This window comes from Salmo trutta, chromosome 19 (assembly GCF_901001165.1).
Source record: "Salmo trutta chromosome 19, fSalTru1.1, whole genome shotgun sequence".
In the NCBI taxonomy this organism is placed as follows: Eukaryota; Metazoa; Chordata; class Actinopteri; order Salmoniformes; family Salmonidae; genus Salmo; species Salmo trutta.
In genome coordinates, this window is record NC_042975.1 from 8,219,724 (window position 1) to 8,242,237 (window position 22,514).

The window sequence follows — 22,514 nt, forward strand, 5'->3', positions numbered from 1 at the left end:
TGCAAATGTATAATGTTCCCTCTGATATGATTTCTGTATGTAATACAGGAACCCTTAAAAAACTGACCAATCAGGTACCATTGTCTGTAGTGTTTCTGGCTTGTTTTCCAGTTCTGTAACATCTGTCATGTTAATCTGAAGGCACTCTGTCCTCACATTACCTTAGGCAAGTTAAATCATTCACTTGTCAAGTGTCTTGTAATGTCATTTTCACTTCTCTGCTGTTTTTGTTACTGATGCAATTTGTTGATATGGTAATAAAAGTTGGTATTGTGCAACGTTTGTTTATTTGAGAGATTTACTGGTGTTCTTGCCTGCTGGTTTGACTGTTGTATCAGTCAATGGTAGACTTGTCTGTTTCCTGTGTGTGTTTGTGTGTGTGTGTGTGTGTGTGTGTGTGTGTGTGTGCGTGCGTGCGTGCGTGCGTGTGTGTGTGTGTGTGTGTGTGTGCAAGGCTGTTTGTTTTTCCCTTCCTATATGTCACTGGTTTCCTGTCAGGAGGTTTTGGGCTCCCTGATATCCTGTGTCCTCTCTCTCCATCCCTCTCTTCATCTTCCCTATCGTTCTCTCTCTCTCATCTCCTCTCAATCTTCCTCCCCCTTCTTGAGTTGTCCTCTTGCTCTCCCCCTCTCTCTCCCTCTCTCCCCTCTCCCATCTCCCCTTCACTCTCCCCCTCTCCCTCTCTCCTCCTCTCCTCTCTCCCCTCTCCCTCTCCCTCTCTCACTGACACCACCAAACCCACTCTGTATCACTGATCACCTGGTAGACTGTCTGTCTGTCTCTATCTGTCTGTAGGCGATGTCCTACTGAGGCTCAGTATTGGTAAGGAGCTGTTCCAGACTTCCTCCTTGACTTCCTGCAGACAGTCCCTCTTGTGTCAAGCCAGTCCAGCCAGTGTGTCCGTATGGGTGCTTGAGCAATGTGTGTCTGTTTGGAAAGAGATGTGTGATGATGCACAAGGGTGTGTCTTCTTGGGTAATGTCCTAATTTTAAGAGGATGAAGTATCTCTGCTTTAGGATTACACATGAAGGGAAATTCTGCCTTTAGGTAAGACGAGACACAGGAAGACAACGTGGACAGCAATCTGCAGTATAATTAATGAATAATTAAGCCCTCAACCGTATTTTATGGGTGGAGACATCTTACTCTGTTCTAGAACATGGAGTCATGCTTTGGTGTGTGTCGACCTCTTGTGGTCAATGAGTCATCAAATCAAATAAAAAAAAATGGAATCAAAGGTTATTGGTCACATACACATATTTGCAGATTGTATTGCAGGTTCAGCAAAATGCTTGTGTTTCAAGCTCCAACAGAGCAGTAATGCTTGTGTTTCTAGCTCCAACAGGGCAGTAATGCTGGTGTTTCAAGCTCCAACAGAGCAGTAATGCTGGTGTTTCTAGCTCCAACAGAGCAGTAATGCTGGTGTTTCTAGCTCCAACAGAGCAGTAATGCTGGTGTTTCTAGCTCCAACAGAGCAGTAATGCTGGTGTTTCTAGCTCCAACAGGGCAGTAATGTTGGTGTTTCTAGCTCCAACAGGGCAGTAATGCTGGTGTTTCTAGCTCCAACAGGGCAGTAATGCTGGTGTTTCTAGCTCCAACAGGGCAGTAATGCTGGTGTTTCTAGCTCCAACAGAGAAGTAATGCTGGTGTTTATAGCTCCAACAGTGCAGTAATGCTTGTGTTTCTAGCTCCAACATGGCAGTAATGCTTGTGTTTCTAGCTCCAACAGGGCAGTAATGCTGGTGTTTCTAGCTCCAACATGACAGTAATGCTTGTGTTTCTAGCTCCAACAGGGCAGTAATGCTGGTGTTTCTAGCTCCAATAGAGCAGTAATGCTGGTGTTTCTAGCTCCAATAGAGCAGTAATGCTGGTGTTTCTAGCTCCAACAGAGCAGTAATGCTGGTGTTTCTAGCTCCAACAGAGCAGTAATGCTGGTGTTTCTAGCTCCAACAGGGCAGTAATGCTGGTGTTTCTAGCTCCAACAGGGCAGTAATGCTGGTGTTTCTAGCTCCAACAGAGCAGTAATGTTTATGTTTCTAGCTCCAACAGGGCAGTAATGCTGGTGTTTCTAGCTCCAATAGAGCAGTAATGCTGGTGTTTCTAGCTCCAACAGAGCAGTAATGCTGGTGTTTCTAGCTCCAACAGAGCAGTAATGCTGGTGTTTCTAGCTCCAACAGAGCAGTAATGCTTGTGTTTCTAGCTCCAACAGGGCAGTAATGCTGGTGTTTCTAGCTCCAACAGAGCAGTAATGCTGGTGTTTCTAGCTCCAACAGAGCAGTAATGATTGTGTTTCTAGCTCCAACAGGGCAGTAATGCTGGTGTTTCTAGCTCCAACAGAGCAGTAATGTTTATGTTTCTAGCTCCAACAGGGCAGTAATGCTGGTGTTTCTAGCTCCAACAGAGCAGTAATGCTGGTGTTTCTAGCTCCAACATGACAGTAATGCTGGTGTTTCTAGCTCCAACATGACAGTAATGATTGTGTTTCTAGCTCCAACAGGGCAGTAATGCTGGTGTTTCTAGCTCCAACAGGGCAGTAATGCTGGTGTTTCTAGCTCCAACATGACAGTAATGCTTGTGTTTCTAGCTCCAACAGTGCAGTAATGCTGGTGTTTCTAGCTCCAACATGACAGTAATGCTTGTGTTTCTAGCTCCAACAGTGCAGTAATGCTGGTGTTTCTAGCTAAAACATGACAGTAATGCTGGTGTTTCTAGCTCCAACAGAGCAGTAATGTTTATGTTTCTAGCTCCAACAGAGCAGTAATGCTGGTGTTTCTAGCTCCAACAGAGCAGTAATGCTGGTGTTTCTAGCTCCAACATGACAGTAATGCTTGTGTTTCTAGCTCCAACGGAGCAGTAATACAGAACAATAAGATGGATGTCGGTGGTTTTGAACTACAAAATATCTTGTGCAGCAACCTTCTCATGAACTACAAGAAAAACAATACAAATCCCCCAAAAATATAACTAACAAAGAAGTCAAGAAGTCTCAGAATGAGCAGTGTCAGATTCGTGAATATAAATAATACAGTACATATATGATGGAGTGTATAAGCAGTATGGACAGTATATGAATAGAGAAGGTTTGTAAAGCAGTAGTTATACTGAACACAAATATAAATGCAACATGTAAAGTGTTGGTCCAATGTTTCATGAGCTGCAATAAAAGATCCCTGAAATGTGTTTACATCCATGTTAGTGAGCATTTCTCCTTTGTCAAGATAATCCATCCACCTGACAGGTGTGGATGTATCCACCTGACAGGTGTGGCATATCAAGAAGGTGATTTAACGGAATTATCATTACACAGGTGCACCTTGTGTTGGGGACAATAAAATTCCCCTAAAATGTGCAGTTTTGTAACACAACACAATGCAATAGATGTCTCAAGTTTTGAGGGAGCATGCAATTGGCATGCTGACTGCAGGAATGTCCACCAGAGCTGCTGCCAGAGAATTGAATGTTCATTAATCTACCATAAGCCACCTCCAACTTTGTTTTAGACAATTTGGCAGTACGTCCAACCGGCCTCACAACCGCAGACCACGTGTAACCATGCCAGCCCAGGACCTCGGACAGCTGATGAAACTGTGGATTTAAACAACCGAAGAATTTCAGCACAAGCTGTCAGAAACAGTCTCAGGGAAGCTCATCTGAGTGCTTGTCGTCTTCACCAGGGTCTTGACCTGACTGCAGTTCAGTGTGAAAAAAGGGGTGAAAAAAATACTCAATTCTCATACTTGAGTAAAAGTAAAGATACCTTAATAGAAAATGACTCAAGTAAAAGTGAAAGTCACCCAGTGAAATACTACTTGAGTAAAAGTCTAAAAGTATTTGGTTTTAAATGTACTTAAATATCATAAGTAAATGTTGTTGCTAAAATATACTTAAGTATCAAAAGTAAAAGTACGAATAATAAAAGATAATTAAGCAAACCAGATGGCACAATCTTCTTTTTCTTTACTGATAGCCAGGGTCTCCAACACTAACACATAATTTAAAAACAAAGCATTTGTATTTAGTGAGTCCTCCAGATCAAAGGCAGTACATGACCAGGGATGTTCTCTTGATAAGTGTGTGAATTGGACAATTTTCTGTCCTGCTAAGCATTCAAAATGTAACGAGTATTTTTGGGAGTTTGGGAAAATGTATGGATGAAAAAGTACATCATTTTCTTTAGTAATGTAATGAAGTAAAAGTAAAAGTAGTCAAAAATGGCCTCCTGGGTGGTGCAGTGGTCTAAGGCAGTGCTAGCTGTGCCACCAGAGATTCTGGGTTCAAGCACAGGCTCTGTCGCAGCCGGCCACGCCGGGGAGGCCCATGGGGCGGTGCACAATTGGCCCAGCGTTGTATGGGTTAGGGGAGGGTTTGGCCGGCAGGGATATCCTTGTCTCATCGCGCACTAGCGACTCCTGTGTCTGGCCGGACGCAGTGCATGCTGATCAGGTCGCCAGGTTTCCTCCGACACATTGGTGTAGCTGGCTTACGGGTTGGATGTGCAGTGCGGCTTGGTTGGGTTGTGTGTCGGAGGAGGCATGGCTCTCGACCTTCGCCTCTCCCGAGTCCGTACGGGAGTAGCAGCGATAAGACAATAGCTACCAATTGGGGTAAAAAAAAGGTGGTCAAAAATATGAATAGTAAGTATTTTTACTTAAGTACTCTACACCATTAGTCGTAACCGACTTCAGTTGCCAAATGCCCTACTTCTATGGCCACTGGATACCTGGAGAAGTATTCTCTTCACAGATTAATCCTGCTTTCAACTTTTACTTTATTTAGTCAATATTTTCTTAACTCTCTTTTCCTGAAACGGCATTGGGCTTGTAAGTAATAATTTCACGGTAAGTTCTATACCTGTTGTAGTCGACGCATGTGACAAATTCTTATTTACAATGATGGCCTACCCCGGCCAAACCCCAACCTGGATGACACTGGGCCAATTGGGAGCTGCCCTATGGGACTCCCAATCACACCTGGTTGTGATACAGCCTGGAATTGAATCAGGGTCTGTAGTGACACACCTAGCACCTCTGAGATGCAATGCCTTAGACCGCTTCTCCACTCGGGTGCCCATACAAGCCTAATGGAACGAACATATACCATGATGCATCACTGTCTTTACCAGGTTTCAGATTTGATAAAATATAAAATCATGACAGTATACTCGTATGCAGTCCTTTGTGTAAACAGTTATAACATTAAGCACCTTTCAGATGGGAGGAGTCACTTACCAAGCTTATGAAACTTCTTATTAAACCCTGATCTCCTCACTCAAACCCCCCGATCTCCTCACTCAAACCCCCCGATCTCCTCACTCAAACCCCCCGATCTCCTCACTCAACCACCCCCCCGTCACTCAAACCACCCCCCCGTCACTCAAACCCCCCCGATCTCCTCACTCAAACCCCCCCGATCTCCTCACTCAAACCCCCCGATCTCCTCACTCAAACCCCCCGATCTCCTCACTCAAACCCCCCTGATCTCCTCACTCAAACACACGGTCTAGATGCCATCACAACCTTTACAGTTTCTCGATTGTTTACACACATTTTCTGAAAGCATACCTCATATTCTCAGAACTCTACACACAAATCAAAAAACACACACACACAATGGGCAAAACACCTCAATTCTCCAGCAAAATGAAACTTTACATTCAAAACAATGTTATTTCTTATCAAAATGGTATTTTGTTTTCAAATGACACACAAACCATCATATGAATAGACATTTATAAGGACCAGTTGAACACTGATGTGCTCAATGTAAAACACTATGATGAATGGAAAACACTTCTTCTCCATTCATCATAATGACTTAGGCCTTTTTTTGGTTCAGTGTTGCCATTACTACAGACAGTACATACATAAGTGTGTTGTAAAATATTTGAGAATATTGTTTTTATACTCAGAACACACAAATACACGGTAACAAATATATTTTATTTTTCCCACAAAAACAATGTACATCCAATTCCCAACCAACACAAAGTTGCACATACAGTGGTCTACATACAAAACAGAAGAATTTAATGTATACAGTTACAGTAAAATAAAATAAACTATGCTGCATCCTCTCTTCTGTTGCGGTCTGGCCACAGCACCTCATCCACATCACAAGCAATGTTTTCCCTGGCCAAGCAGCGGGGGAAATATCGCCTAGCATGGCGATTCCAGCCATGAAAAGCATCAGCTGCTATATCTCCACATGCGTCTTCCATAGCTTGGAGAAGAGGTATACGCGTTTGTGGATTTCGGTCATACACTTTCCATCTCCAGGCAGAAAAAAAATTCCTCAATAGGATTTAGGAATGGAGAATATGGAGGGAGATAAACAACTAAAAAGCGTGGGTGGGCAGTGAACCAGTTACGAACCAGAGCAGCCCTCTGGAAACTTACCTTGTCCCAAATGACAACGTACCTGAGCTGCTCTGGGCCGTCTACCTGATCTGGTGGAATGAGTGTGTTGTGTAGGGTGTCCAGGAATGTGATCAGATGGGCGGTGTTGTAGGGGCCAAGGGTAGCATGGTGATGGATGACGCCGTGGTGGGTAATCGCTGCACACATTGTGATGTTCCCTCCACGCTGGCCAGGGACTTGAACAATGGCACGCTGGCCCATGATATTCCTTCCCCTCTTTCGTCTTTTTGTGAGGTTGAATCCAACCTCATCAATGAAGATGAACTGGTGCTCCACTGCAGCCACCTCTAGCTCAAGGACTCTCTGAAACACACATGACAATATCAGAAATAGACATGGAGTGGTCACTTTTGTGAAGCACAATCATTATGATTACAATACTGAAATATGTATCATTTACACAGTGTTGAGAGTATGCATCAATATAGGACTCACTTGCACATAGTTATATGGCAATTCTTTGACTCTTTCTGAATTGCGTTCAAATGGCACCCTGTAGACCTGCTTCATCCTGAGATTATTTCTGCGCAAGACACAGTCCAGTGTTGATAAGCTTACCCTATCAATATTTTGAAATATCTCATTATTTTCTATTATTTTTCTTTGTATTTGCCGTAATGTTATGGCGTTATTTTCTAGGACCATGTTCATGATTTCAGTTTCCTGTTCAAGAGACAGAACACGTTCCCGACCACCTTGTGTTGGTAATCTTTCAGTTCTGCCAAACAAATAGTCAAATACTGTAAATACAAAGTAGGAATACATTTCCCAAATACTTGAAACACACTTTATTTTTCCAGTCCTACAGAACAGTCCACAGGCAATACTGTACTACTGTACTCATTGAGTACCGTATTGATATGCAGTACTGCAATTTTCTAGTGAGAGTAGATTTCTTACCTATTCTCATTTCGGAATGTCTGGATGATGGATGCTACAGTGTACCTGCTCAGATTTGGCTGTACTCTTTGCCCAGCCTCCCTCATTGTTAGACCATGGTTGACCACACGATCAACCAAAGTGGCTCGGATCTCATCAGAGATTACGGTCCTTGGCCTCCTCCTCCTCCTCTTACTCCTCTTACTCCTCTCACTCCTCTGGCTCTGCCTCTGTTTCCAATGTTGGCATCTATTGCTCCAAAACAGAAGAGCTCACCTGTTGCCCTTTTATGCTAAAGCTCTGATTGCTAATTGTAAAGCTCAGTGACGGGTGTTTGCCCATGTGATGAGTCAGTGTGCATATTTGAATGGCAGTGTGTTCATTGTGAAAACAAGAGATTTTCTGCATGAAAATTGTGCCAAATGCAAAGAATTGTATGTAGTGTTTTGAAAAAAGTGTGTTTTAGAACTGCAATTTGAGTGTAAAGCAGGAATTGTGCTTGTAGTTTAGCAGAATTGGTTCAGGGGGTTGGTGCATGAGTTACATGTTGTGGTCATTGTGTCTCAAGTACCAGTATTTGTGTGTAAACAATTGAGAAAAACTGTAAACACTGTTTCCCAATTAATGAACATGCACCTGTGGAATGGTCGTTAAGACACTAACAGCTTACAGACGGTAGTCAATTAAGGTCACAGTTATGAAAACTTTGGACACTAAAGAGGCCTTTCTACTGTCTCTGAAAACACCAAAAGAAAGATGCCCAGGGTCCCTGCTCATCAGCGTGAACGTGCCTTAGGCATGCTGCAAGGAGGCATGAGGACTGCATATCTGGCCAGGGCAATAAATTGCAATGTCAGTACTGTGAGACGCTTAAGACAGCGCTACAAGGAGACAGGACAGACAGCTGATCGTCCTCGCAGTGGCAGACCACGTGTAACAACACCTGCACAGGATCGGTACATCCAAACATCACACCTGCGGGACAGGTGCAGGATGGCAACAACAACTACCCGAGTTACACCAGGAATGCACAATCCCTCCATCAGTGCTCAGACTGTCCACAATAGGCTGAGAGAGGCTGGACTGAGGGCTTGTAGGCCTGTTGTAAGGCAGGTCCTCACCAGACATCACCGGCAACAACGTCGCCTATGGGCACAAACCCACCGTCGCTGGACCAGACAAGACTGGCAAAAAGTGCTCTTCACTGACGAGTCGCAGTTTTGTCTCACCAGGGGTGATGTTTGGATTCGCGTTTATCGTTGAAGGAATGAGCGTTACACCGAAGACCTGTATTCTGGAGCGGGATCGATTTGGGGGTGGAGGGTCCGTCATGGTCTGTGTCACAGCATCATCGGACTGAGCATGTTGTCATTGCGGGCAATCTCAACGCTGTGCGTTACAGGGAAGACATCCTCCTCCCTCATGTGGTACCCTTCCTGCAGGCTCATCCTGACATGACCCTCCAGCATGACAATGCCACCAGCCATACTGCTCGTTCTGGGCGTGATTTCCTGCAAGACAGGAATGTCAGTGTTCTGCCATGACCAGCAAAGAGCCCGGATCTTAATCCCATTGAGCACATCTGGGACCTGTTGGAACGGAGGGTGAGGGCTAGGGCTAGGGCCATGCCCCCCAGAAATGTCCGGGAACTTGCAGGTGCCTTGGTGGAAGAGTGGGGTAACATCTCACAGCAAGAACTGGCAAATCTGGTGCAGTCCATGAGGAGGAGATGCACTGTAGTTCTTAATGCAGCTGGTGGCCACACCAGATACTGACTTACTTTTGATTTTGACGCCCCCTTTGTTCAGGGACACATTATTCTATTTCTGTTAGTCACATGTCTGTGGAACTTGTTCAGTTTATGTCTCAGTTGTTGAATCTTGTTATGTTCATACAAATATTTACACATGTTAAGTTTGCTGAAAATAAACGCAGTTGACAATGAAGAGGACGTTTATTTTTTTGCCGAGTTTAGTTCTTTCTGATGGCTAATCTGATCTTGCCCACTATCTCTAATTCCAAGAAGTGTCTTCTTGACCCTTTGATCTTTTTCCTTTAGTTTTACAGTCTCAGCCTCTTAAACAGCACGAGTGGGTAAAGTCCATCTCAGGGGCAGATTATTAACCTGGCTGATCTGGTCCCCTCAACCCCCATAAAAGGGCCCTGTACTCCTGTATAGGGCTGAGGTCACACGTGTGTTGGCTAGTTGAGAAGAGGGCAGCACCAAAAAGGAAACGAAGGATCCATCACAAACAACTGAGAGTCCAGATGAAGAAGAAGCAAACAGAAATACGACCAGACCTCAAGGTAAACTCATCATTTACTATAATTTCAATACATTGATGAGTTTAGTTTTGTTGTGAATGTTTAAATTGTAATTGTACGTTGTCTGGCCTGGTAAGATGATGGGTTATGGTTGAGTTCATGTCTGGTGTGTAGGTCCTTAGTGAGCTTTATTTCTGTTAACTTGAATAATTTAGCTTTAAACTTTGTATATTGCATCATTGGATGTTTTCAAAGTATTTCCTGTTTACCTTTGGGGTGAAATGACCAAGGTGTGCTCAGATTAGGGGATTTACTGCCATGATGTCTAACTGAATAACAACTTGTGGAGAATGGTTCTGCATTGATATCTGAAACCATGCTTTTTGCGGGATATTTGTGGCTATTGTTTGAAGACACAATACCTCATAGCAAAAGTGGACAGACTGAGTTGTAGAAGACAGTTCTAACATTGTTTCTCTGACAAAGATGTAAAGGTGATACATTTTGTTCACAGTGGAATGTATTGAAACACCAAGAGGCTATTATTAACCTAGATCCCTGTACCAAAACACTGACCTGTGATTTAGGAAGAAAACTCTGTGTTACTCCAGTCTACTTTGATGAGTTAGTCATGGAAGTGCTCCTCTTGCATCATCTTTCAAAACAGTCAACACCAAGAACCATGACAACCGGCCACGGTGACGGTGACATTCTTCTGGGTTATAATGTAATCCAGGGCCATGTCGATCATTCACAGAGTAGGTCAATTAAAGGAGATGTGACACCCAGTTGGTCATGTGCCTGACGGATGGCCTCGGTGGAGATGGCAAGGCCATATGGTGGGCTCCCGAGTGGCGCAGGGGTCTGCATCTCAGTGCTAGAGGCGTCACTACAGACCCTGGTTTGATTCCAGGCTGCATCACAACCGGCCGTGATTGGTAGTCCCATATGGTGGCGCACAATTGGCCCAGCGTCGTCCGGGTTTGGCCGGGGTAGGCCGTCATTGTAAATAAGAATTTGTTCTTAACTGACTTGCCTAGTTAAATAAAAAGTATGGGACAGTGAAAAATCACGTAGGTGACAATCTTGTGCCATATAAGGTATTTTATATGACGTCTGAGAGGTCATCGGTTATTCCCAGTTGTTGAACATCATGTGACTTTCAAACTTTGTGTATGCCAAGTTACCCAATCTTACGTTGGATGTGTGAATGTCTCTGTCTTCCCTTTCAGAGTTGTGATGTCCAGACTCAGACAGAGGAGCAGCAGGGTGCTGAGGAGGGGAAACTGGCCGCAGAGGGACAGGAGGAGGGTGCTGAGGGGGGGAAGCAGCGGCCAGGCTCTGACATGATCTACACCATAGAGGATGTCCCTCCATGGTACCTCTGCATTCTACTGGGCCTCCAGGTACACAAATACACACTCTCTCACTCACACTCACACTCTCTCACTCACACTCTCTCACACACACTCTCTCACACACTCACTCACACTCTCTCACACACTCTCTCACACACTCACACACACTCTCTCACACACTCACTCACACTCTCACTCACACTCTCTCACACACTCTCTCACACACTCACACACACTCTCTTACACACTCACTCACACTCTCACTCACACTCTCTCACACACTCTCTCACACACTCTCTCACACACTCTCTCACACACTCACTCACACTCTCTCACTCACACTCTCTCACACACTCTCTCACACACTCACTCACACTCTCTCACCACACACTCTCTCACACTCTCACACACACTCTCTCACACACTCTCTCACACACTCTCTCACACACTCTCTCACACACTCTCTCACCACACACTCTCTCACACTCTCACACACACTCTCTCACACACTCTCTCACACACTCTCTCACACACACACTCTCTCACACACTCTCTCACACACACTCTCACACACTCTCTCACCACACACTCTCTCACACTCTCACACACACTCTCTCACACACACTCTCTCACACTCTCTCACACACACTCTCTCACACACTCACTCACCACATACTCTCTCACACACACACTCACACACTCTCTCACACACTCACACACTCTCTCACTCTCTCTCTCACACTCTCTCTCTCTCTCTCTCTCACACACTTAGTTTTCATGAATGGTTTTCTGACTCCGCCTTTCTATCAGTAGTTGTTTCTTCGTCTCTTGTGTGCCTTCTCTACCCCAAATGTATCTCTCCCCCTCCCCTCCCTCCCTCCCCTCCCTCCCTCCCTCCCTCCCTCCCTCCCTCCCTCCCTCCCTCCCTCCCCCTCCCCCATCTCTCTCCTCTCTCCCCCTCCCTCTGTTTCCCCCCCCTCTCTCTCTCTCTCTCTCTCTCTCTCTCTCCCCCCTCCCTCTGTTTCCCCCCCTCTCTCTCTCTCCCCCTCCCTCTGTTTCTCCCCCCTCCCCCTCTCTCTCTCTCTCTCTCTCCCCCCTCCCTCGGTTTCCCCCCCCCCTCTCTCTCTCTCTCTCTCTCTCTCTCTCTCCCCCCTCCCTCTGTTTCCCCCCCCCCCTCTCTCTCTCTCTCTCTCTCCCCCCCCTCCCTCTGTTCCCCCCCCCCCCTCTCCATGATGATTAACACTGTGTCTTTAATCGCAGCACTACCTGACATGTTTCAGCGGGACCATCGCTGTGCCCTTCCTGCTGGCGGAGGCCATGTGTGTGGGACAAGACCAGTACACGGTCAGTCAGCTGGTGGGAACCATCTTCACCTGTGTGGGAATCACCACAATCATACAGACCACATTCGGAGTCAGGTACGTGTGTATGTATGTGCGTGTCTTCTAATGCTTGGAATGCATTGTGTAACATGTTTTATCTTCTATGTTTAGGTTACCTCTTTTCCAGGCCAGTGCTTTTGCCTTCCTCATCCCTGCCCAAGCCATCTTAGGGCTGGATAGATGGAAATGTCCCCCTCAAGGTGCACCACTCAGTCCCATCCTATGTCAGAAGAATATGGCCCAATCAAAGACAGAATCTCACTAGTGTGCTATTGTGTCTGTCTTTCAACAGAGGAGATTTATGGGAACTGGAGTCTTCCTCTGAACACCTCCCACATCTGGCACCCAAGGATAAGAGAGGTACTTCCTGCCTCTTGTCACTGGGCCTCCATCTTGGGGTCCATCTTTCTGAACTGTAGCATCTCTCAGTGGGCCTCCATCTTGGGGTCCATCCATCTGAACTGTAGCATCTCTCAGTGAGCCTCCATCTTGGGGTCCATCTTTCTGAACTGTAGCATCTCTCAGTGAGCCTCCATCTTGGAGTCCATCTTTCTGAACTGTAGCATCTCTCAGTGAGCCTCCATCTTGGGGTCCATCTTTCTGAACTGTAGCATCTCTCAGTGGGCCTCCATCTTGGAGTCCATCTTTCTGAACTGTAGCATCTCTCAGTGAGCCTCCATCTTGGGGTCCATCTTTCTGAACTGTAGCATCTCTCAGTGAGCCTCCATCTTGGGGTCCATCTTTCTGAACTGTAGCATCTCTCAGTGAGCCTCCATCTTGGAGTCCATCTTTCTGAACTGTAGCATCTCTCAGTGAGCCTCCATCTTTGGGTCCATCTTTCTGAACTGTAGCATCTCTCAGTGGGCCTCCATCTTTGGGTCCATCTTTCTGAACTGTAGCATCTCTCAGTGGGCCTCCATCTTGGGGTCCATCTTTCTGAACAGTAGCATATCTCACTTTGATTGATATTATCAGAGACATCATGTAGACATAACTAGAAGCCAAGGATTGTGGGTCAGGTCAAATGGTGGTCCTAGACATAGCTAATGATAATAACAGTTGGTCTCTCTGCCCCTGTAGATCCAGGGTGCCATCATAGCGTCCAGTGTGGTGGAGGTGGTCATCGGGCTGGTGGGTCTCCCTGGTCTCCTGCTGGACTACATCGGGCCCCTGACCGTCACCCCCACCGTGTCCCTCATCGGCCTGTCTGTTTTCCAGACCGCTGGGGACAGAGCCGGGTCTCACTGGGGCCTCTCAGCACTGTAAGAGCACAATCCATCCTCCCTTCTTCTCTGTAATGTATCCTCCTCCCAGGTTTCTCTCTGCTCTCTCCATCTGAATCTCACAGGTTTCTCTTTCCTCTCTCCATCTGATCCTCCCAGGTTTCTCTCTGCTCTCTCCATCTGATCCTCCCAGGTTTCTCTCTGCTCTCTCCATCTGATCCTCCCAGGTTTCTCTCTGCTCTCTCCATCTGATCCTCTCAGGTTTCTCTCTGCTCTCTCCATCTGATCCTCCCAGGTTTCCCTCTGCTCTCTCCATCTGATCCTCTCAGGTTTCTCTCTGCTCTCTCCATCTGATCCTCCCAGGTTTCTCTCTGCTCTCTCCATCTGATCCTCCCAGGTTTCTCTCTGCTCTCTCCATCTGATCCTCCCAGGTTTCTCTCTGCTCTCTCCATCTGATCCTCCCAGGTTTCTCTCTGCTCTCTCCATCTGATCCTCTCAGGTTTCTCTCTGCTCTCTCCATCTGATCCTCCCAGGTATCTCTTTCCTCTCTCCATCTGATCCTCCCAGGTTTCTCTCTGCTCTCTCCATCTGATCCTCCCAGGTTTCTCTCTGCTCTCCATCTGATCCTCCCAGGTTTCTCTCTGCTCTCTCCATCTGATCCTCCCAGGTTTCTCTCTGCTCTCTCCATCTGATCCTCCCAGGTTTCTCTCTGCTTTCTCCATCTGATCCTCCCAGGTTTCTCTCTGCTCTCTCCATCTGATCCTCCCAGGTTTTTCTCTGCTCTCTCCATCTGATCCTCTCAGGTTTCTCTCTGCTCTCTCCATCTGATCCTCCCAGGTTTCTCTCTGCTCTCTCCATCTGATCCTCCCAGGTTTCTCTCTGCTCTCTCCATCTGATCCTCCCAGGTTTCTCTCTGCTCTCTCCATCTGATCCTCCCAGGTTTCTCTCTGCTATCTCCATCTGATCCTCCCAGGTTTCTCTCTGCTCTCCATCTGATCCTCCCAGGTTTCTCTCTGCTCTCTCCATCTGATCCTCCCAGGTTTCTCTCTGCTCTCTCCATCTGATCCTCCCAGGTTTCTCTCTGCTCTCTCCATCTGATCCTCCCAGGTTTCTCTCTGCTCTCTCCATCTGATCCTCCCAGGTATCTCTCTGCTCTCTCCATCTGATCCTCCCAGGTTTCTCTCTGCTCTCTCCATCTGATCCTCCCAGGTATCTCTCTGCTCTCTCCATCTGATCCTCCCAGGATTCTCTCTGCTCTCCATCTGATCCTCTCAGGTTTCTCTCTGCTCTCTCCATCTGATCCTCCCAGGTTTCTCTCTGCTCTCTCCATCTGATCCTCCCAGGTTTCTCTCTGCTCTCTCCATCTGATCCTCCCAGGTTTCTCTCTGCTCTCTCCATCTGATCCTCCCAGGTTTCTCTCTGCTCTCTCCATCTGATCCTCCCAGGTTTCTCTCTGCTCTCTCCATCTGATCCTCCCAGGTTTCTCTCTGCTCTCTCCATCTGATCCTCCCAGGTTTCTCTCTGCTCTCTCCATTTGATCCTCCCAGGTTTCTCTCTGCTCTCCATCTGATAATCCCAGGTTTCTCTCTGCTCTCTCCATCTGATCCTTCCAGGTTTCTCTCTGCTCTCCATCCGATCCTCCCAGGTTTCTCTCTGCTCTCTCCATCTGATCCTCCCAGGTTTCTCTCTGCTCTCTCCATCTGATCCTCCCAGGTTTCTCTCTGCTCTCTCCATCTGATCCTCCCAGGTTTCTCTCTGCTCTCTCCATCTGATCCTCCCAGGTATCTCTTTCCTCTCTCCATCTGAATCTCCCAGGTTTCTCTCTGCTCTCCATCTGATCCTCCCAGGTTTCTCTCTGGTCTCTCCATCTGATCCTCCCAGGTATCTCTCTGCTCTCTCCATCTGATCCTCCCAGGTTTCTCTCTGCTCTCTCCATCTGATCCTCCCAGGTTTCTCTCTGCTCTCTCCATCTGATCCTCCCAGGTATCTCTCTGCTCTCTCCATCTGATCCTCCCAGGTTTCTCTCTGCTCTCTCCATCTGATCCTCCCAGGTTTCTCTCTGCTCTCTCCATCTGATCCTCCCAGGTTTCTCTTTCCTCTCTCCATCTGATCCTCCCAGGTTTCTCTCTGCTCTCTCCATCTGATCCTCCCAGGTTTCTCTCTGCTCTCTCCATCTGACCCTCCCAGGTATCTCTCTGCTCTCTCCATCTGATCCTCCAAGGTTTATCTCTGCTCTCTCCATCTGATCCTCCCAGGTATCTCTTTCCTCTCTCCATCTGATCCTCCCAGGTTTCTCTCTGCTCTCTCCATCTGATCCTCCCAGGTTTCTCTCTGCTCTCTCCATCTGATCCTCCCAGGTTTCTCTCTGCTCTCTCCATCTTATCCTCCCAGGTTTCTCTCTGCTCTCTCCATCTGATCCTCCCAGGTTTCTCTCTGCTCTCTCCATCTGATCCTCCCAGGTTTCTCTCTGCTCTCTCCATCTGATCCTCCCAGGTAACTCTCTGCTCTCTCCATCTGATCCTCCCAGGTTTCTCTCTGCTCTCTCCATCTGATCCTCCCAGGTATCTCTCTGCTCTCTCCATCTGATCCTCCCAGGTTTCTCTCTTCTCTCTCCATCTGATCCTCCCAGGTTTCTCTCTGCTCTCTCCATCTGATCCTCCCAGGTTTCTCTTTCCTTTCTCCATCTGATCCTCCCAGGTTTCTCTCTGCTCTCTCCATCTGATCCTCCCAGGTTTCTCTCTGCTCTCTCCATCTGATCCTCCCAGGTTTCTCTCTGCTCTCTCCATCTGATCCTCCCAGGTTTCTCTCTGCTCTCTCCATCTGATCCTCCCAGGTATCTCTCTGCTCTCTCCATCTGATCCTCCCAGGTATCTCTCTTCTCTCTCCATCTGATCCTCCCAGGTTTCTCTCTGCTCTCTCCATCTGATCCTCCCAGGTATCTCTCTTCTCTCTCCATCTGATCCTCCCAGGTTTCTCTCTGCTCTCTCCATCTGATCCTCCCAGGTATCTCTCTGCTCTCTCCATCTGATCCTCCCAGGTTTCTCTCTGCTCTCTCCATCTGATCCTCCCAGGTTTCTCTCTGCTCTCTCCATCTGATCCTCCCAGGTTTCTCTCTGCTCTCTCCATCTGATCCTCCCAGGTTTCTCTCTGCTCTCTCCATCTGATCCTCCCAGGTTTCTCTCTGCTCTCTCCATCTGATCCTCCCAGGTTTCTCTCTGCTCTCTCCATCTGATCCTCCCAGGTTTCTCTCTGCTCTCTCCATCTGAGATTCCCAGGTTTCTCTCTGCTCTCTCCATCTGATCCTCCCAGGTATCTCTTTCCTCTCTCCATCTGATCCTCCCAGGTATCTCTCTGCTCTCTCCATCTGATCCTCCCAGGTATCTCTCTGCTCTCTCCATCTGATCCTCCCAGGTTTCTCTCTGCTCTCTCCATCTGATCCTCCCAGGTTTCTCTTTCCTCTCTCCATCTGATCCTCCCAGGTTTCTCTTTCCTCTCTCCATCTGATCCTCCCAGGTTTCTCTCTGCTCTCTCCATCTGATCCTCCCAGGTTTCTCTCTGCTCTCTCCATCTGATCCTCCCAGGTTTCTCTCTGCTCTCTCCATCTGATCCTCCCAGGTTTCTCTCTGCTCTCTCCATCTGATCCTCCCAGGTTTCTCTCTGCTCTCTCCATCTGATCCTCCCAGGTATCTCTCTGCTCTCTCCATCTGATCCTCCCAGGTTTCTCTCTGCTCTCTCCATCTGATCCTCCCAGGTTTCTCTCTGCTCTCTCCATCTGATCCTCCCAGGTTTCTCTCTGCTCTCTCCATCTGATCCTCCCAGGTTTCTCTCTGCTCTCTCCATCTGATCCTCCCAGGTTTCTCTCTGCTCTCTCCATCTGATCCTCTCAGGTTTCTCTCTGCTCTCCATCTGATCCTCCCAGGTTTCTCTCTGCTCTCTCCATCTGATCCTCCCAGGTTTCTCTCTGCTCTCTCCATCTGATCCTCCCAGGTTTCTCTCGTGTTTTGACACTTGAGATCCATCTATGTTGTCTTGAGTTGTATTATTGTGTGTGGTATGTTGTTCTTACCTCCTTCCTCACTTCTTTTGTTTAAATGGTTTACCTTGTTTTGGGCTTGAGACTCTTTATCGTCTTACGTCGAGGTCATTGATGCTTTGTAATCTAATCACATGCTGTTAACGTAATTACTTTGTCCCTGTTTGATGTCTTTTATTGGGTTATGGTGTAACAATATCACTGCCTCTCCCCAGGTCCATCTTCCTCATCGTTCTGTTTGCTCAGTATCTGAGGAACTGGTCCTTCCCTCTCCCCTCCTACAACAGAAAGAAAGGCTTCAGCACCGCCAGGGTTCAGATCTTTAAGATGTTCCCGGTTAGAACCAACACAGCACACATCTGTCTCACAGGGATGTTAGAAAGTCATACTAATAACATGTTCTCATGTGGGGTTTGACCTATTGTTAAATACATCAGACTAATCATTCACGGCACATCATGTCATACAAATCTTGAGCGGTTATAAGAGAGTCTGAGGCCCATTTTACTGCAGTGCCCTGAATGCTACTGCCTTAGTGAGTGCTGCCAGACATGTGGTGGGGACACTGTCAGGCTATAGAAATGACTCACTGTTATAGACAGACACAGACGACAGGGATCATGTCACCGTTATGTTAAAGCCAAGAATTAGCTTTCTGATGAAAATGGCTGTAAAATAATATACAAATATGGCACAGACTAGGCACATCCAAAATTATAACTTGGAATCTCAGAATCCCTATGATTCCGTTATATGACATGTTATGTTGTTCTTCCTGTGTTCAGATCATCATGGCCATCATGTTGGTGTGGTTGCTATGTTACATCCTGACCCTGACCGATGTGCTGCCCAGTGACCCCAGCAGGTACGGACAGAAGGCACGCACAGACGCCCGTGGTGACATCATGACCCTCTCCCCCTGGTTCCGGGTCCCCTACCCCTGTAAGGGACCAGCATTACCTCCACTGTCTCACACACCGGGGCAGTTTGGACACACGAGCTAGATCAAGGGTCAAGTTAAGAAAGCGGATGACACTGGTCATTTATTAGTCACTTTAGAATGACCTTGTATATCATTTTAAATGGGGAAATGATCTGAGTTGTCATTTATTTCCATTGCCTTTAATCTTGCTGCATAGGAGGAGGATTCAGACGTGTGATGTCTGTGTGTCTCTGATAGGTCAGTGGGGGTTGCCCACGGTGACCATCGCTGGGGTGCTGGGCATGTTCAGCGCCACACTAGCTGGTATCGTAGAGTCTATCGGGGACTATTACGCCTGTGCCCGCCTCTCAGGGGCACCTCCTCCACCTGTCCATGCCATCAACAGGTGAGCATCAGTCTCCTACACCGGGGGTTCGACTTCTAACATGGACCTATAAGGCTCTGACAGGGACCTATGTTCTTAAATGTGCTCTTATTGTCAAGCATCAGTACCCTGTGTTGATGTATGTCTGTGTCATGTCTTTCCTGTACTAGGGGTATCTTCACAGAGGGGGTGTGCTGTATTATAGCAGGACTGCTGGGTACAGGAAATGGCTCCACCTCTTCCAGTCCCAACATTGGAGTTCTGGGAATCACTAAGGTAAGGAAGCTTAGCCCCTCAACTCATTTTGACTAGATGGAGTACAGCTTATGACAAAATTGACTTTTTGTAGCAGGTTAGGAGAACTTACGCAGCATGTTAGGAGAATTAACATAGCTGGTTAGGAGAATTAGGTTAAGGTTAGGAAAAGGGTTAGCCAAAATGCTAAACGTTTCGACTTTTGATGTAAATTTGACATAAGGATGCTGTCTAAATATGACCCCGTTGGCCCCTAAGCCCCTTGTTGTCTTTAATCTATGTAATGAAAAACACGATTGTAGATATGTAATCTCAAGCTGTCTAGTTCAAGTTGGAATCAGCAAAATTATCTTTTTGAAACGGATAAAGGCTTATTGGCATGATCTCCAGTGCAAGTGCTTTGTCACAATGCAAATCGATTGTTATTATTGCCACATGATTATTAGCTAAAGGTCTGCTCATCTTTACATTAACTGTTATGTTAATAATTATGAATAAACAATGAGCTGATACCAGAGGTTGCACAGTTCACATTGAGTCACGTTGTACAATGTCTCTCTCTCTACACACAGGTGGGAAGCAGGAGGGTAGTACAATACGGCGCAGGCATAATGTTTCTGTTAGGAACTGTGGGGAAATTCACTGCCCTCTTTGCATCGCTGCCTGACCCCATTCTAGGTGGCATGTTCTGCACCTTGTTCGGTGAGTTACTGACCTCCTAACAGAGAACTCACACACAGCTTCATCTCTCAATTCAACTCAATTCAACTCAATTCAACTCAATTCAATTCAACTCAATTCAGTTCAATTCAACTCAATTCATAGGTCTTTATTGGCATGGGAAACATATGTTAACATCGCCAAAGCAAGTGAAGTAGATAATAAACAAAAGTGAAATAAACAATAAAAATAAACAGTAAACATTACATTCACAGAAGTTCCAAAAGAATAAAGACATTACAAATGTCATATTATGTCTATATACAGTGTTGTAACAATGTGCAAATGGTTAAAGTACAAAAGGGAAAATAAATAAACATAAATATGGGTTGTATTTACAATGGTGTTTGTTCTTCACTGGTTGCCCTTTTCTTGTGGCAACAGGTCACAAATATTGCTGCTGTGATGGTATTGTCTCTCTCTCCCCCACCAGGGGGCAGTATGATCACAGAAAGCTCACCTCTATTTGAGAAGGGATGAGGAAATATGTCTCTAGCTAGAAACACAGATAACAATAAGACAATAATAACCTTATCCAGCCCTCTGTTGTTTGTGTCTATGCCCTGCAGGTATGATCACAGCTGTGGGCTTGTCCAACCTGCAGAGTGTAGACCTCAACTCCTCTAGGAATCTCTTTGTCCTCGGCTTCTCCATGTTCTTTGGCCTAATGTTGCCCAATTACCTAGACATGCATCCCGGCTGCATCCAAACAGGTGGGCTGCACATTGAAAAGGTTTTTACTGATATGAAAAGACATCTCCATCTTAAGAGGAAGTGTAGGAGTGGCTTTAGAGAGTTACAGTGTGTACAGTTCAAACTGTTATCAAACTTTAGTATGGATTATATTGTGGATGTAATGAAGCTTTAGTATGGAATATTATGTTGATGTTATGAATAACGATTAGGATAATTCATTTGGTAATACATGTTTTATTGCCGTCCTCAGGAGTTGCAGAGGTGGATCAAATCCTCACAGTGCTCCTGACCACGGAGATGTTTGTCGGAGGCTTCCTGGCGTTTGCTCTGGATAACACCATCCCAGGTATGCATGCTATGTGAAACCTCATCTCATTAACAGGAGCTACCAGTCACCTTGTCACACGCTGATCAAAGAGATCATCAGTTGCTTTGTGTTTGTTTATGTGACACCACCATATCACTATGGGACACATCAATCTTTCCATTTTTGCGCAACCGTTGCCTGTAACTACCAATGTTTGGTTATGTGGCATTGTGTGTGTGTTTATGTACGGTTTAAACAGGCACCAGGAGGGAGAGAGGGCTGCTGGACTGGAAGGCAGATGAGAGCAGGGGGGAAAGCTCAGCGAACATGCGTACTTATGACTTCCCTATTGGAATGAGCTGCGTTAGGAAAGTCAGCTTCCTGCGCTATCTACCCATCTGCCCCAGCTTCCAAGGCTTCATGCGATGCAGACGGAAGGACAGCGTGCAGGAAAACATGGAGGATGAATTAAGAGAGAGGACTGAGAGTTTACGTATGGACACAACAATTACCTTGGTCTGCACCAAAGTATAGGAACCCTGCAATGATTCAATTACCTTGGTCTGCACCAAAGTATAGGAACCCTGCAATGATTCAATTACCTTGGTCTGCACCAAAGTATAGGAACCCTGCAATGATTCAATTACCTTGGTCTGCACCAAAGTATAGGAACCCTGCAATGATTCAATTACCTTGGTCTGCACCAAAGTATAGGAACCCTGCAATAATTCATCTTTAAGATCATTTTATACAGCTGTATTTTTCACAGCTATTTATTGTTTTTGGACACTTACAGTTGTAATTGAAAAAATGCACTGTAATGATGTTGCATTTTTGAAACTGGAATGTTATTTACCAGAGCACATTCCTCACCACATTGATTTGGGAGGTTTGTCTACTGTCCACTACCACCTTACAGCATTCTGTTTCTAAGTTGAAGAACAAAGAGTCATATATTCAGATGCATACTGACCTTATACTTGTGTGTCGACTGTATCGAAGAGACAACATTAACAGGGTTTATTTAGTAAGTCTTTATAGTGTACAAAATTATAAGTAATGATAGTGTATCTCTTCTGATGATCTGAACTCAAACATTTATTCAAAAACATTTATGATATAAAACTAAAGTATAATTAAGGAAAGCATTCCTACTTTTGACTGTCAAATGTTTGTTTACATTATTAAGTGTTAGAATAACATGTTAAACAGACCAATGAGAGTAGAGACGTCTATGAACTGATTTGACAAAGTGCCGGAAGAAAGAAATCCCACAGGCTTCTATGTCAAGTCAACATGGTAATTGTACTGTACTATTATCTGAGAGACTGAACCATGAAACGACACTGTACTATTAACTGAGAGACTGAACCATGAAACGACACTGTACTATTATCTGAGAGACTGAACCATGAAACGACACTGTACTATTAACTGAGAGACTGAACCATGAAACGACACTGTACTATTATCTGAGAGACTGAACCATGAAACGACACTGTACTATTATCTGAGAGACTGAACCATGAAACGACACTGTACTATTAACTGAGAGACTGAACCATGAAACGACACTGTACTATTAACTGAGAGACTGAACCATGAAACGACACTACTATGAACTGAGAGAGACTGAACCATGAAACGACACTGTCCTATTAACTGAGAGAGA

General features: G+C 46.0%; 1 protein-coding gene and 1 long non-coding RNA gene across 2 annotated transcripts; one reads left to right on the top strand and one right to left on the bottom strand.

Annotated features, from left to right (window-relative positions):
- Positions 1–6,638: 6,638 nt before the first annotated feature.
- LOC115153686 (uncharacterized) lies at positions 6,639–6,967 on the bottom strand. Its single transcript, XR_003867731.1, has 2 exons — positions 6,853–6,967; positions 6,639–6,720 (listed from the first exon to the last, which is right to left on the bottom strand). It is a non-coding gene; the product is annotated as an uncharacterized LOC115153686 (long non-coding RNA).
- Positions 6,968–9,465: 2,498 nt separating this feature from the next.
- On the top strand, positions 9,466–22,514 carry LOC115153926 (solute carrier family 23 member 1). Its single transcript, XM_029699619.1, has 14 exons — positions 9,466–9,603; positions 10,794–10,967; positions 12,180–12,337; positions 12,413–12,501; positions 12,594–12,661; positions 13,382–13,563; positions 17,773–17,893; positions 18,343–18,499; positions 18,738–18,885; positions 19,035–19,140; positions 19,692–19,821; positions 20,409–20,552; positions 20,786–20,881; positions 21,102–22,514. Exons 1-14 carry the CDS (start codon positions 9,565–9,567, stop codon positions 21,374–21,376), a joined length of 1,887 nt encoding a protein of 628 aa, XP_029555479.1. The 5' UTR covers positions 9,466–9,564; the 3' UTR covers positions 21,377–22,514.